General features: G+C 56.2%; 3 protein-coding genes across 3 annotated transcripts; all 3 read left to right on the top strand.

Annotated features, from left to right (window-relative positions):
* The first annotated feature begins 6227 nt into the window (after positions 1-6227).
* BJ171DRAFT_501746 (uncharacterized protein) lies at positions 6228-7153 on the top strand. Its single transcript, XM_053110701.1, has one exon. It carries the CDS (start codon positions 6307-6309, stop codon positions 6727-6729), a length of 423 nt encoding a protein of 140 aa, XP_052967390.1. The 5' UTR covers positions 6228-6306; the 3' UTR covers positions 6730-7153.
* Positions 7154-13823, top strand: BJ171DRAFT_501745 (uncharacterized protein). The gene is made up of 16 exons (XM_053110700.1): positions 7154-7344; positions 7472-7586; positions 7746-7865; positions 8002-8196; positions 8302-8401; positions 8611-8853; positions 8979-9238; positions 9541-9689; positions 9765-10107; positions 10275-10806; positions 10971-12116; positions 12245-12693; positions 12781-12946; positions 13053-13292; positions 13433-13518; positions 13594-13823. The coding sequence occupies exons 1-16, from the start codon at positions 7286-7288 to the stop codon at positions 13813-13815; spliced, it is 4425 nt and encodes a 1474-aa protein (XP_052967389.1). The 5' UTR covers positions 7154-7285; the 3' UTR covers positions 13816-13823.
* Positions 13824-14366: 543 nt separating this feature from the next.
* On the top strand, positions 14367-15180 carry BJ171DRAFT_423168 (uncharacterized protein; the record flags this gene model as incomplete). Its single annotated transcript, XM_053107584.1, has 3 exons — positions 14367-14676; positions 14822-14934; positions 15127-15180. Coding segments are annotated over 3 exons (477 nt in total), but the record flags the coding sequence as incomplete, so codon positions are not given.
* Between the last annotated feature and the right edge of the window lie 176 nt (positions 15181-15356).

The raw sequence follows: 15356 nt of genomic DNA, 5'->3' as shown, positions 1-15356 counted from the left end.
TGAGAGCGAGGGCGAGCGAATCGCAGAGTGAGCCTATGGCAAAAGATAGATGGGAGAAAAAATAGAAAGCCTAGCGGAAGGATGAACGACGCGACGATTTTGATACCTCCAGAGACTCAGAGAGTCCCATGCCAAGATATCCAAAGTCGGTATTCTGCTGGACAGGAGTGCATCCATCGAGCAAATACAATGCCCCGCTGTGCAGATTGAGCTCCAAGCCCATGGTTGGCGAGTCGGTGATGAGGGTGCTGGCGGCCTATAGGCCAAGCAAATCAGGTTAGCTCAGTACGGGCATTTCATCAACGCACGAATCGATCGGAAGTGCACCCAACACCGATGATCTTTGGCTGGCTGAATGCATCAGGTCGTGGTTCATGGTGCGGGTGACGAACCTTGAGTCCCTCAATTCTGAAGATCGCTCGGGTTGGCAGGTACATAGGCCGGTAGTCGATGGAAATGTCTCGCAACAGGGCAGTGAGCTTCGTGAATCCGCTGATGATTTCCGGGTAGATGATCTACAGAGCGCCAACTGTCAGCACGCATTTGATTCACCAGGCCATAGCGAACAACGCAGTACAGGATGCGTGTTCAGCGGATGCCCAGCGGACGCATCGCCAAGAGCTTACCCCTTCCGGCTCCTTGAAAAACGGAATCAGGTCTTCAGCAATCTTCGAGTTCAAGATAGGTCGTAGCGTTGTGTTGGACAATCGGACAAGTATCGAGGCTTCCTTGGAATTCAGGCTTGCATCAAAGGTGGAGACAACATATACGGACAATACGGGCGTGCTCTGTTGAATGGAATGTGTCTGTGTGAGATGGAGAGAAGGATACATCGACGTCCGGGGGCTCGCTGGCCTCAACACTCACGTCAAGCGGACGCGGGATCGTCCTGTAGACAAGTCGAGTAGTCTCTTCGGTCAAGGCATTGCAGTCCCTGGCGACCATATCCTCGCAATCGATCCAAAAGTAGGACGTTGGCTGGGATAGAGATCGAGAATACGGGTCAGCGATACTGTGCTCGGCCGTTGCTGGGAGCCCAAAGAACGCTGCTCTTTACCTGGCCGTCGTGGCTTGCAATGCCAAAGATCTTGAGCTCATCGATATCGAGGCCATAGATCCAGCTGCGAGAAGGCTCGGCAGTCATTTTCCCTGGATGCTCCGACGAAAACAGCCGCACATATGCTGATGTATGACATGGATGAAGCCAGTGGGACAGCGTGCGCTCGTCAGATGTAGCACTCCCCAGATAGAGCACTCCCCAGAGATAGCATTCCCCAAATATAGGACCACAGAGATATTTGTGCATGCCCATGCACTGGAAGTCACATTCAGGCTGGGCACGACGAATATGCGGCGCAGGAGCGTTACGTCACACCGATTCCAACACAAGAACGGCGCCTTTCGAACTCAACAGCAGCAGAAATCAACTCACCCTTGTCGATCCCGGCCAGGAGCGATAGCGGTGTGGGCTTGGCTTCCACATACTCGCTTTGTGGTATGTGCTGCTCCAGTCGAGGGCTATAGCCCTCCATATTTTCGTGGTTCCTCTCGGAAGCAAACCCATCTGGGCCGAGCTTTATGTGAATGCTCGTGTGCGCGTCTTCGTAAACGCTCTGGTTCTCGCTCTGGCTCATCGCAGATTTGTGCATAAACGTCATGAAGGCAGGGTCAGGTGTGGACGGGGAGAACGGATCGAGTTCTTGGCGAAATGGCTGCCACAGCGAGAGCTGATTGATTAGCGTCTGAAGCAGATCCAGCTCGGGTTTGGCTAAGGCGACGTGGGCGGCCGAGATGCTCCAGTTCAAATAGATTAACTGGGGACATCCGAAAAAAAAGGTAACGCCGCGATTCAAACCCAAAGCCATAGGAGTGCCCAGGTTGAATGATTGTGCAACAATACCAGCGGCCGTGGGTAGTTTCATAGGCAATGGATGGTGCCATGGCGGCGGTTAGTGCACCATCTGACACTTCTCATATACTTTGGCAACTTGCTCAAGAGTACCGAGACCACAGCCGGTCCGCAGATGGAGAAGGAAATAGGCACAGCAACCAAGCTAGTCTTACCGATTCGCGAATGGTTATTTGCTTGAACCACAATTCGGCGTCGTCGTGATGTGTGCTCTTGGCCCTATCAAATCCAGGCCCAGGCTGGGATCCTTCTCTCCAACGGTGTCCAGTGTTGCCCAGATCATACCAACTCTGTGACCCAAACTGCATGTCCTCTTCCATAGCAGCCTTCGAGAACGGATCAATCGCAGGGCCGTCGCGAGGCCGGGACTCTTGCCCGATGCGGACTTTGGGGGTGACAGTGACTTCAATTCTGGGCCGATTGCCAAAAGTGTCCAAACGCGAGTTTGAGAATGGGTTGGTTTCCGGGGCATGTCTCAGATGCAGGAAGGGCTTGACATCGACATCTATAAAGCAGAGGAATAAGCGTCACGTTTTCCAACTGCATCGCGACTCCGTTGATACACATTTGGATGCACACGAAACGAATGTGCTCGCCGGCGAAAGCGCAACGATCACCTTACCATATACAAGGCCATCGACAATCTTGCGATTGAGTTTCGCAGGCACAGCCAAGCTGCATCCCACCTCGGAATACTCGATTGCAAACTGCATGGACTCGCCCAGCGCATCGGATCCAGCAGGATGGGCTCTCTGATCAAAGCCGTGTTGTCGAGACTGCAAAACTGAGGTGGCTTTGATCCCGAGAACGTCGATACAAAGCATCTCTGGGGTGGTGAAGCATCTGTTCTTCTTTGGAGAGTGCAGATCTTGCGACAGAGAATAGTGCATGTTTGGAGGGATGATCCACCCCCGCAACAGCGGACAATCCAAGGTCAAATTGACCGACCGTGGGTCCTGAGTTCAGAAGCACACGACAATGAATATTGAGTCAGTATCCGAGCTATGGCTGTCTCGAGACAAGATGCTCTCGTTCGTGAGCGAAGCATGCTGCTTAGGCAGGTCGCTGACTGGCATCGACATTGCACGAGCCTAGCAGCACGGTCGCATCTATGGCCAGCCCACGGTCGATGTCGAATGTGGCCCACCAATTTTTCCACAGCTACAGATTGGCGACATTCAAGCCTGCGACACTGACACACAAAAGATGCCCCTTATCGATCCCAGGTCATCTTTGGTTCCTGAGCGCGACTCCTCTGCACAGGCATCAGATGACTGAAAGCGCAATTAGCTTACCGGTGAGAGAGGCTCTACCTCAAAGTCTCGGTTTAGATGGCTGAGAGGCTCGCTGTCGCTACCGCTCGTGTGGCTTTGATGGAGCTGTTCGGGTTTTTGGAGCGCCTTGATCAAGGTCTCCATGCGGTCGATCATCAGAAAGTCCACAAAGAGAAAGGTCGGCGCAAACGTCACGGTCACATTCGACGACCCGGTCCCGCTTTCGACAAGGATATGAACGGCTGGACGCTTGACCTTGGAGGAACTCAGCCTGTGTTGGCCCGGAGGTCTCATTGCGGCTAATCCCACGCTACTGCTGATTCGGGGAGAAGTAAAGGGAAATCGCTTGGGCTGGGGGGGATGGCTCGAGGAGCCTGACACCTGCGCCAACATGTTGGAAACGTGCTTGGTGTCAAAGTTGGGATCGAACTGGAGAATGGGATTGTACGTGCGGAACGGAGGGTGATGCTGCTGTTTCTCGTGAGGAGTCCCTATAGGTTACAGCCGCGACACAGGAAGTGTATGAGTCCCATACGAAAAGGTCGTGCATCAGTCCCCAGGTCCAGGCTGTGCAATCGCCTACCATCACCACCACAAGTGCCGATTGCTCTGCGGAACAAGCTCCAATGCGCATCATGGCCGGAGCGCAGACACTTACAGAAATTTGCCTCCGGCAGCCATTCATCGATCTCGATCTCTTGCAGGGTGACCGAGAGCGTGTGAACGGGTGTTTGGAATCCGGAAGACGGCTTTCCGTTGTCGAGACGCACGATGAGATGGTGGAGCTCGACTTTGATATGCTCGATACCAATGTAGTCCGAAACGACATCATCGACGCCGACACCAACACGAGTGTTGAGCTGGGTGTTAACTTGGGTCAGGAAACTTGATGAGAGATCGGAGCCTTGGGCTGGGAAGGCGGCTTGATTGGAAAACAAATCCGAGTTGTTGAAGAGCAGCGAGTACAGGGTTGCTACATGGAACGGCGGCGGCGTGTTGTCGGTATAGGTTGCATAGGCATTGAGCTGCAGGAGATGGAACTTGAAGAGGAAGTAGGTGGGTTCTTGGGAAGGAGCCGAGGAGGCGACCGAGAGTCTCCGATCGTATTGGGGAGGAGAAGATGGCGCATTTTTGCGTGCGCTCGAGGAGGCTCTCTGCTGCTGTATCAGCTCCTGCCCCTTGGCCAAGTTTTCGACAATTTCAAGGAGGATTTGAAGCTGCGAAGGAGTTACAAAGGCAGCAAGACACCGCACCAGCACATTGACCTCATACTGGGTATAGCTGTCGTCGTCAGGATCGTCGTCGGGGTCTCTCGTGGATGGCAGATCTGGGGAGTGAAGCGTCTTGATTGTGACTCGGTTTTCTTGCTCTGGGGGCATGGAGAGAATCACAGACTCCCAGCAATACTCCTGGTCAGGGCCATGATGAAACTCTTGACTGGCACGCGATCCGAGCGATGCAGGGGTCTGGATACCGTCAAGCGGCGGTATACCGGCCGGAGTAAACTCGTGTGAAACCTGGTTCAGCGAGACATGGATCCCATAGAAGCTGACGACCTTGGTGATCTCTGGAGGCAATATGGAGGAGGAGCGAGCAGTCGGGGTGTCCTTTGGCGCTCGTTTCGAGCTCGGCTCGACTGGGTCATCGTCGAGGCCTGGGGTTTCGTCGCAGTAGCTGATCTTGGGGATACACAGATCCAGATGGTAGTGGAATCCGTCGTCGCGCTCGAGTTGATGGTCGTCGCTGACGGTGGATAGCGTGGGAGCCATCGAAATGGAGGACCGATGGTGAATCCTGAGGGTTGTGTCGAAGGCCGAAACCTGGATGCGAGCCAGGATCTTGTCGATGACCATGGCCAAAAGCTGCAGGCCCTCGGCACCGGGATTCCCGTCGTCCGCTCGGGCAGGTTCGGGCCTGTTTGCAGTGGACGACTGGCGCATCTTCATGAGATGAAACTGAGTGATGGACTGTGCGAGGTCTTCGGAGTCGGACTCGGACTTTATGAAGTCGTCCGCAAAGTGGATCGATGACGCCATCAAGTGGACGTGATCCTCGGTTTGGAGCTTCTCGAGGACTGGAGGAATGGACAAATGGGCGTCAGCTCCTCGTTCGGACCGGATACCCGCCAAGGCGTAGATATACCCACCATCGTCTTTGCCGGCCAGCATAACCCCCAGCGTTAAGCCTCGAAGAATAAGCTCGCAGTTGCCTGCCCACAGGCTGGTCCAGGGCACGACGGCGGTTATCTCGGAGATGTAGCCTTCCTTGACCGTCAGGGGCAAATCGGCAAGGACATCGTTGATGGCCTAAACGACAGAATCGCACATCGGCAACCAAAGAAAAGGAGCAACAGACGAGCGATGATTCGATATCGGTGGCATCAGAGGACGTCTCGAGGGCACCAAGTGGAGGCGGCTCGGGCTTGAGCTTGCAGCCAGACCGGGTTTCTTGCCAAGCGGCCTGCCGCCCAAACATCAGTCCGCTCACCGCATATCTCCATACCCTCGCCCAGAGGTCTTGCCGCTCATGCATCAGCAGTGGCTCACCTCACAGTTGAGCGAGAGGTTGCGAAGCACGACCCTGCCCTGGCTGAGCTGGACGTCGAGGTCGTCGAGCTCCAGGTCGTGCGCCAGGAACTGACCAAGGGCCTTCTTGAGCAAGAACTTGACGAGTTTCTTCTGGAGATTCTGGGGCAGTCCCCACGACTGGAACGAGAAAAAGGACATTTTTGTGGACGATGCGCTAGAATGCGATGCAGCGCCGTGTGGTGCAGCGCGATGCCGTGTGAGAGCAGGCGAGACCCAGGCAGGGCAACGGCGAAGGAGGCAGCCCGGGCAATGGCCTGGGCAGAGGCCTGGGCGAAGGCCTGGGCCACGGGCCAATCGGCGCTCGCTGTCGGACATTGCAGCAAATGTCCGCCAGTGCATTCGAGCCAAGATGCCCCGGCCAACGATTGGAGGACTCGGACTGCCTGCGCACATGGCTGCGCATAGGCCCGCCGCCTGGCTTTTTCTTCGGGCTGGCAGCAACGCCGCCTCGGTCGACGCACTCTCACCGATCGATAGCATTTCCTGCGCCTGCAGCCCCTCCCTGAGCCCTCTCCCTGAGCCCCGCTCTGCCGCCATGTCGTACGCCAGAAGAGAAGAAGACGGGAAGGACATCATTGTCTTTGTCACCAAGGAGGACTCGGACCGCGCCTTTTCGTCCAAGAGCGACAGCCAGGTCTCCACCAAAGACGAGTCGTCCTCCGACCTCGAATCCAGCCAGAAGGCCGCCTACAACCCCGAGACGGGCGAGATCAATTGGGACTGCCCGTGCCTTGGCGGCATGACCAAGCCTCCGTGCGGCGAGACCTTCAAGGCCGCGTTCTCGTGCTTCGTCTATTCAACCACCGAGCCCAAGGGCATTGATTGCATCGAGCAGTTCCAAGCCATGCAGTCCTGCTTCAGAGAATACCCGGATATCTATGGGGCCGAGCTGGCTGACGACGACGACGAAAGCGCCGCTGCACCAAAGGCAGACTCTAAGGCTTCGACTGATCAGTAAACTGCGGTCATGGCCGGAATGTCAGCCAGCTTCATCGTGCCATTCGCTGTGACTCGATCCCAGGGGCAGTGTTCCCCAGCCAGGCCGCCCGACCGGCACATCCACGGACCAAACCATGACGGCGCTGTGGCTCTGGCACTCCCCGGCTATCCGCTTCCTGCTTGGGCCGACCGTTAATATTTTTGTTGTTGCTGTTGAGAGGGCTGGTTGTACACGGCCCTTTGTAATTCGCACTGGCTGGTTCCCGCCGTCTGCCCTCATCCACGAGCACCCATTTGCTGTCCCAGTCCTCCGAGCACGTAACTTGAATACACCACGGTTGCTCCAGCCCGTTGCCTGTCGGCGAAAGTGCCCCATGAGGACCGCCCCTGGTGCTGGGCTTGGCTCTGCAGCATCGTCCACGTGATCCGGCTGTTCCACCCGGCGATGCCGACTGCTCCTCATCTCGCTGTGCCAGCTTCCTTCTTGATCGGCCATCGACCATCGACTATCGACCATCGACTATCGGCTATCGGTTATCAGCTATCGACGACCCGGCCAAGACCAACACATCGTAATGGGAAAAGACAAAAAGGAGGGCCGAGTCAAGGGCAATCTGCAGCCCAGTGCGAGCAGGTAGGTGCTCCCCTGCGAACCCAGCTGTGTTGGGTTGGTGGGTCGTCCAGATCGAGCAGCGCCCTAGCAAGCGTCATATCCTGCGCCGATGGAATGTGTGAGCGCTACTGAGCATCTCCTCAAATAGCCGTCTTGCAGACATGATGGGCGCCGTGCCCTCGTTTTCGCCCGCCGGTCTGGGCATGTCGTCCTTTGGACAGCCGGCATCGGACGAGTTTTTGAATCTAGATCCGGATCTGAAGGTGCGTCCAACAGCCACGCAGCCGATAGACTCGCACAACGTCCACTCGTTCTCTTGGCCACAATGTGTTTGTCCCATCGCGCTGTGGGCCATGCCTCTGCCAGAAATGAGCCTTCAGATGGATTGATTCTGAGGATATGGTCGGCTCGCGCGGTTGCAGGTGATTCTGAAGAAGCTCTCGAAGAAGGACTCGGTCACCAAGGTCAAGGCGCTGGAAGAACTGGCTGGTTATCTTTCAGCCGCCGATGCCGAGTCGCTGCAGCCACTGCTCTCGACCTGGGTAAGCCCGCGCCCAACACAGCGCATTTAGAGTCGACCACGCCCACATAGCTGCTGCACTCGATCCCGGCTGCTGCCCGCTGACGCTTTTGCCAACTCTTTTGCCAACTCTTTCGCCGACTTCCACCATGCTGCAGCCCAAGTTGTACGGCCGGCTCGCCATCGATGTCGACCGCCGAGTCCGCGAACTTATCAATAGCAGCCATCTGGTCCTGGTTGAAAAACTCAAGAAGCAGATTGCGCCTTCGCTGAAGGATCTGATCGGTGCCTGGCTTGGCTGCCAGTTCGACTCGCACCGTGAGGTGGCCCGGCTTGCCAATTTGTCGTTTGAGGTCAGGCAAATCTATGTGCACGAGGCTTTGGACATCACAACAACCGCTGCTCCTCTTTATCCTGGCCGTGCCTAATATCCTATCCCCAACATTGCGGGCATCTAGACAGCCTTTCCGAACCGAGCCAAGGTACTGGCATTTTGCCAGGGCAATGTCATTCGATACGCCTCAGAACACATCCTGGAGCAATCTCCGGAGACGCTCAGTACGTGCTGTCGCCCTATGCATGTGCAATCCTACCGAAGCCATCACCCGAAGCGGCATGTCGACGGTGATATGCTCTGTCGTGATCCTTAGGACGTGATCTCCAACTTATCTCGCTTGAGGCAGGCCGTGCTGCTTGTACAGCGATGCAAACATGCATTGTCCATCTGCTCCATGTACACTAATCGGCACAGCCGTCCAACTCTGCAGGTGATGCTCGTTTCACCGAGCCCGAAGATATGATCACCAAATATGCCCGGGTCGTTCATGAATCCTTCAGCGTGCTGACCGTGCTCTTCGAAACCTTGGAGCAAGAGGAGCTCCAAAAGTGTAACGACCAGTATACCGAGCTTCTCGACAGCCCCAAGGTCTGGACCATGCTCAGTCACGACCTTCCCCTTATCCGCAAGGGCGCATATGTCTTTTTGAAAGCCCTGTCCTCCAAACGCCCAGGTACGCAGATTGTCGGACGTGGTGCCCAGATAAATGCAGCGTATTTGCCAACATGCCTGATACAACTCGCGCCACTTTGCTACCCAATGGGCCTTGTCCAACCCGACACTGCTTTGTCTCCATAGACCTGGTCCAGGAGCGCCTCGAGACGATCAGCTCTGCATTCCTTGGAAAGGTGTTTGGCGATAAAGATGCGTCCACGCGCGCAGAGCTCTGGGATGCCCTAATTGTGTTCACCAAGGCCTTCCCGGACTCGTGGATCTTGGCCTCCAAGAAGAAGCCGGCCGTCAGCAAGCTCTACTCATTCCTGAAGCACAACGCCCACGGATATGTTGCGGCCTCGTACCCAAGCCTGCTGGCCCTGCTTGCCAGTCTCCCCGCCGAGGTGAGCTACTGTCGACACGACAGTCGACATTCCCACTGGGGCGAGTGCATGATCAGACCGGTATCCCCTATGCACATGCGATTCCTGTTCCTGGCGATTTTGAAATTGCCCTGGACTGGAGTGTCGCCGACAGATTCGCGCTCGTACTCGTTCCTGCCTCACCCACGTGCGAAGCTATTGCATATGCCTTCTTCCTGATCGGATCCGCGAGCTGCGTTCTCGATGCGCCCGACGGGCTTTGATTGAGGTCCTCATCGCTCGTGACTCGTGCGTCTTTCTCTATCGCTCGATCATCTCCAAAGCTCCTTTCAGGACCCGAAAGCACATTCGAAAAGGACTTTTTTGAGAGCTTTTGGAAGGGCCTCGGCTGCGAAACGATGGAGCCCAGCAAATCCGCCATCTTTGTGCAAGCCTATTTCGAGTGCGCACTCTACTACCTTGTCAGGACTGGGTAAGTGCGCCCACCCACTGCTGTCCGTGGAGTATGCATGGCTCCAGCTCACTCGATCCCGCCCCGGACCCACAGAAACACTAGCGAGCGGCCTTTGGATGCCCAGTTTATCTCGCCAATCGAGGCGTGTCTCCTCCCGACCAAATATCCTGAAATCCAGAACAAGCTACTTCTGGCCGACCTCTCAAAGTATGGCGCCCAGTTCATTGCCCGCTTGGCCACAAGCTCCCAGATCTCGGCTCCTTATTTCGACAAGATTGCCGCGTGGTTGCAGCAAGTCATCGAGTCTGGCCTCTTCGAGAGCGACAGCACCCGTCCGCCAGCGGTCTTTGAGCAGTTTTGCGAGCAGTCGGCTCAGCTGTTGATTGATATCAATGAAGCCCGAAGCGTCGCAAAGGGCGAAACCACTCGACTATCGGTGAGTGGCGGATCGCACTGCGGATTGCGGATTGCGGATTGCGGCGTGTTGACCTGTCGCTTCAAGATGTCGCGCCTCGGACCTTCGGCAAATGTCGTGCCTACTCCCGACACGCTCTGGCACTGTGTCGCTCATTCGTCCCGTCAAACTGCCGTCTTTGTTTCCAGACGGCCCTCGACAGCCTTGTCTTTTCTGTTGCCCGTCAGACTTTTCCCAGAATCCTCCCGGGACCGTACCTGACGGGGTATGCCATCTTTATCAGCGACCTGTCTCGCGGCTTCAGCACCGAGCTTATCTCGCATGACGAAACCCGTGCGGCGCTGATCCATTTCATCGACGAGAATGTACCGGCCTTGGTGCAGTCTCAGTCGCACTCAATGTCCCACCTGCTCGACTTGATTGTTGGCTACATCTGCACCGACAACGAGTCCCCTGACCTGCTGCGAAAGCACTGGGATCACCTTCTCGCCTCTGCGCTTAGCCAAGCCGTCAGCACAAACACGCGCGCCGAATTGCTTGATTTAATCCTCCAGAAGCTCCTCAAAGTCCGCAATCAGATTCACTTTGACCTGGTCAATCGTGGCGCCACCGAATTTGTGGATATGCTTTCAGCGGATCTCCAGAGCGGCTCACTATGCGTCTGCGAGTACGAGAAGCATGGAAATCAAATTTTGGCAGCAGTGCTCAAACTCGGCAAAGGTACGAATGCGACACCCCCACAGCTTTGGACTCAAGCGCGGAGGTGTACTCGGTGGCCGTTGGTTTTGTCCCCCCGAAAGACAGCCCGCCCCCACGAAGCCCTGCTCAACGTCGGCATCTATGAGTAGACTAACACATTGGTGGCCGTGGATGTATCCTCTCAGATCACTCAATCGTTGAACACTCCAGTCTGGAGCGGCTCAAGCTGGCGATCGCACAGAGTCTCCGACTTGCACCCCGGTCTGCCCTGGAGGCCCAGAGCTTGCTCAGCTGCCTCAGGATCCTTGACGCTCTGGCTGGCGAGGATGCCGATCAGCTGTTAGAATCCGTCTTTGAACTCGCGACCGCGCACGTGCTGATGATCGGTGTCTTTGACGTTGCCGTTTTCAAGATTGCGCCGCAATCGGGAGCTCTCATTGACGAGTTCGAAGCATATATGGGGCTGGTCGAAGCAGCTGCCCAGTCTTGTTGGGGAAAGATCCGCACTCGTCTGCGCTCGTCATCGTCGACATCTGTGTCCGAGTGGGTGAAGCGGTTCATGACCCACTTCCAAGCTGCCCTGCTTGACATCGCCCACCACGGCAAGCCCAGCGAGTACGCTGCTCAGATTCAAGAGCTTCTCTTGCTTGCATCGGACCTGGAATCGAGCTCGCTTGAGCAGCAGGTCCTCGACTCTGCGATTCTCTCTCAAGAGGCTTGGAGACGCCTCCACGCACCGTTCGCTCTGTCGGACATTGCGCTCGGAATCGAAAAGCCTGTTGTTATATGGTCCGGTGTCTCCCCGTCCGGCACAGGATCGACTTGGCAGACCGATTACGATGCCTTGGGCCTGACTGTATACGCCCGCGTTGGAGAGTTTGCCACGCTTCTGCTCGAGCAAGTGACATGGGATCGACTCTCCAAGAGCGGCCGCGAGTGGCTGTTCGTCGAGTTGCTGCGGCTTCGGAACCTGGAGCAAGACTCGGACGCCTTGGGGCTCTCCAGCCTGTGGAGCCTGCAGTCCGAGTATGACGAACACGAGTATTGCGATCGCATAGGCGCTCTGCTTTGCAGCGCTGTATCCGCCGCAGGACCACACGGACAGAATCTGTGGCTCAGCTTGGACGCCGAGAAGGGCGACGCAGGATCGGTCTCTGGGCCAGCGAACACGCTCCGCGGCGTCGTCAAATACTGTACCGAAAGCCTGAAGTTGGACAACGCCACCTCCTACCTCTGTGTCCTCGAGAATGTTGCAACCGAGGCTGTGGCTCGCCATGGCGATCGAGTATGGATCGATGAGACTGTCAGTCAGACTGTGCGTATGCTCAAAGGTATGCCAAACCAAGATACTGTCACCTTGAATGAGCTGATTTTAGCACTTCACGGAAGGAAGAGAGCGATGTTGGCGATTTGGGGGGGGGGCCAAGGCTGACTTGTTCCATTGCCCTTTATTATCCAGAGGATGCAGCAGACAAGCATGCTGCCCTTGCTGTCCTTTCTGGACTCGCGCACGGCGGCATTGCTCCATCCGACGATATCTCGGTCTTTGTGATCGAATGTAGCCGAAACCTGAGCAAGATCGATCGCAGTCAAATCGCCACGCACGAGGGCCGCAAGTGTGCGCTGTCTCTGCTGGCAGCCATCAACATCCTTGGCGAGCACATCCTGCCATCGCACGAACAGCAACATGACGGTGCAGTCATTACATCCTCAACGGCCAACGTCCTTCTGAAGCAGTTTCGTCGCTGGTACGAGTCTGCCAGCGGCGATCTGGCACCGGTCAGCCAGGAAGCTGTGGCCGTGCATGCCCAAGTGACGGCGCTCGTTCGATTGATTGTTCGGCTCAATTGCGAATTGGATCTGAACTTGCGGGGCTTTGTTGCGGCTCTGTGCATTCACTGGATCAAGGTAAGCCTTTATCTGTTTTCGAATGGACGACCTTCCGAAATCCTGCTCAAATCAAGACAACAAACTAACTTTTGCGCTCTCTGCCAGCAATCGGCCGGCTCAGCCAGTCTCAAAGTCCTGCTGTACCACGCCGTGTTCCTCGCCGATGAGCTGTTGCGTGTGTCGCTGAAGCACCCCAAGGAGTGGGTGGTTGTGGAGCGTGTCTGCGCGGAGCTCCGAGCTACCACTTTGGATATATACCTCTCTGAGTGCCGTAAGTCGATCTGGCAAGCTGGTTGGCAGGAGGTTCACTCGATCTCTTGAGCCATGCTGGCACCAACGATTCACGCGACAACAATATCGCCGACTTCTTGTCTCAGGTCTGCCCGTTGGAACAATCGTCACCAAGCCCCAGTCCAAGCTGCAGGGTGCTCTGGGCGGCTTGTGTTCGGAGATATCTGGCTCGCTGGTGATGAAGAGCCAAATCTTTGATCCCTTGTGCGAAGTGCTTTACGCTCAGAACGACGTTGCTCAGATCGCGGCGTACTCGCTCCTGCGTCCGCTGATTGCCCAAGCGATCCAAGAGGTCTCTGTTAAAGTTGAAATGAGGTCCTCTGAAGGTATGATACCTGGTAGATGCCGTCGTTGTGTGATTTCACATGCGCGGGATATACCAGAAGCCGCAGTGGCAAGCGAGGTGCTGACAGCGAGTGTCTGATCGAAATTGACGAGCTTGGACTCTCCACTGCCATCGTTGTAGACTTGGGTGAGCAGCAGCTTCCCGCATCTATCATTGCCGCCTTGCAGCACCCAACTCCCAAAATCGAGCTATCGGCTATTGAGAGCGTAAGTGTCCCCCCCCCTCGAAGCGCAGACGCCTCTGGTTCTGGTTACTGACATGAGCGACTCAACGCGCCCCAGATCCATCCAAGTGAAGCCACCTTGATGCTGGGCTATCTTCTATCGTGGATGGCATTGTTCGATCACTTTGAGGATGCGGTAAGAGCAACGATGCTCGAGCGTGAAGCGCCTGCCGATAACTCCGTAGCCTCTGCGTGTGAACGGCGTCACGACAACACACAGCACACCGACGATATCCGCTCACCCGGCAACCAACCCTCAATGTCAGACATTCCGGCTTAAAGCCGAGTACGCTGCTCACATCCGTAACTTGGGCGACCTGTTCCCACGGTTCCTGGAGTGCATCTTCAGGATCCTGGGCGTGGGCGCTGCTGGGCCAGTGTTTGAGCTCGGTCGTTGGGGCTTTGACACACTTGTGGTGAATGGTACGTACGCGATTGAAATGCTGGTTGCTGGTTGCTCTCTATTGATCGACTGCGTCGCTTCATCTCCAGGCATCGACGTCACCTCCGAAGTCGCCTTTCCCCTACTGGCGGCCCACCTGTATTGGAGAGCCCTCCGTTCCCTTCCGGCTCTCGTGCGACTCTGGTGGTCCGAATGCAAGGCCAGACAGCTTACTCTTGGCGTCGAGAGGTTAGTTGGCTACATTTGCTTTCGTGTACATGGCTTGTTTGGCCAACGCATGGCGTCACACTTGCGCAAATGTCCGCTGGTCGTGGTGGCCAGCACGACTGCAAGCATACCAGAGCCAATGAAATACTGATCGATAGCTCTTCTTGTGATGACATTGTAGCTACACCGAGAGCTATTACAGTAGCCGCCTTGTTGGCCGTGAGATCTCGGCCGTGCTGACCAACAACGCAACCCCTCTCGACGGACTCACCATCAAAGCTTCCAAGAATGCGAATGAAGTGACAGCTGCATACGAAATCGAGGAGACGACCCTTGAGATGATCATTCACTTCCCAGCCACCTACCCTCTCCGCCAGATCGAGGTCGAAAGCGGAAACAACCGCGCGGGAGTCAGCGAGGCGCGCTGGAGATCATGGCTCCTGGCAGCCACCGCTATAATGGTGTCGCAGTCTGAGTCGATCCTGGATGCCCTTCGCATCTTCCACAAAAACATCTCCATGCACTTTGAAGGTAAGATGCACGGCCGTGTGCGTCGGGCCTGTGACAGTATCATGAATGCATGTCGCAGCCTCTGGCCGAAACAGTGCAGCCAGCGGGTTATCTCTCGGACCCAGATGGCTGACCGGCAGCGCCTTTGCGCCCGATACTATTACAGGGTTCGAGGACTGCGCCATCTGCTATTCCATCATCGGGGCCCTCGATCGTGCTCTGCCTACCAAGGAGTGCAAGACATGCAAGCACAAGTTCCATGCGTCGTGCCTGTATAAGGTGAGTTTCCCGACCACTCCTTGCATGGATCGTGCAGGTGACCGATGCAAAAGCAGCTCGCCCGGAGCATCTGCAGGACCCAGATACACACGGCCTGTCGTGGGAAACAGGGTCGATATCGTGGTCCACCAACGCCGATCCCCTCGCCGCACACTGACCTTCCCTGCTTCTTGCGCGCCACCTGTCCCTCAGTGGTTCCGAACGAGCAACCAATCGTCCTGCCCACTGTGCCGCAGTCAGTTTTAGCGGGCGGCCCACGACAAGCCAATGCCGGGCGATCCGGGGATGCAGTCGCTCGCTCGGCCTGCTCGCTCGTGGGGTCCGGAATGCCGCGGGCCGGATAGACTGTGAATAGCTCAGTGCCTGAATGAGCACTGCAATACATCGTGTTGAAGAGATGATGAGAGCAGCGGGACCGGCTG

Source organism: Polychytrium aggregatum, assembly GCF_025602895.1.
Source record: "Polychytrium aggregatum strain JEL109 chromosome Unknown BJ171scaffold_15, whole genome shotgun sequence".
NCBI lineage: Eukaryota > Fungi > Chytridiomycota > Chytridiomycetes > Polychytriales > Polychytrium > Polychytrium aggregatum.
Note: the sequence above shows the minus strand (reverse complement) of the source record. Positions and strands in the feature narration are given on the sequence as shown.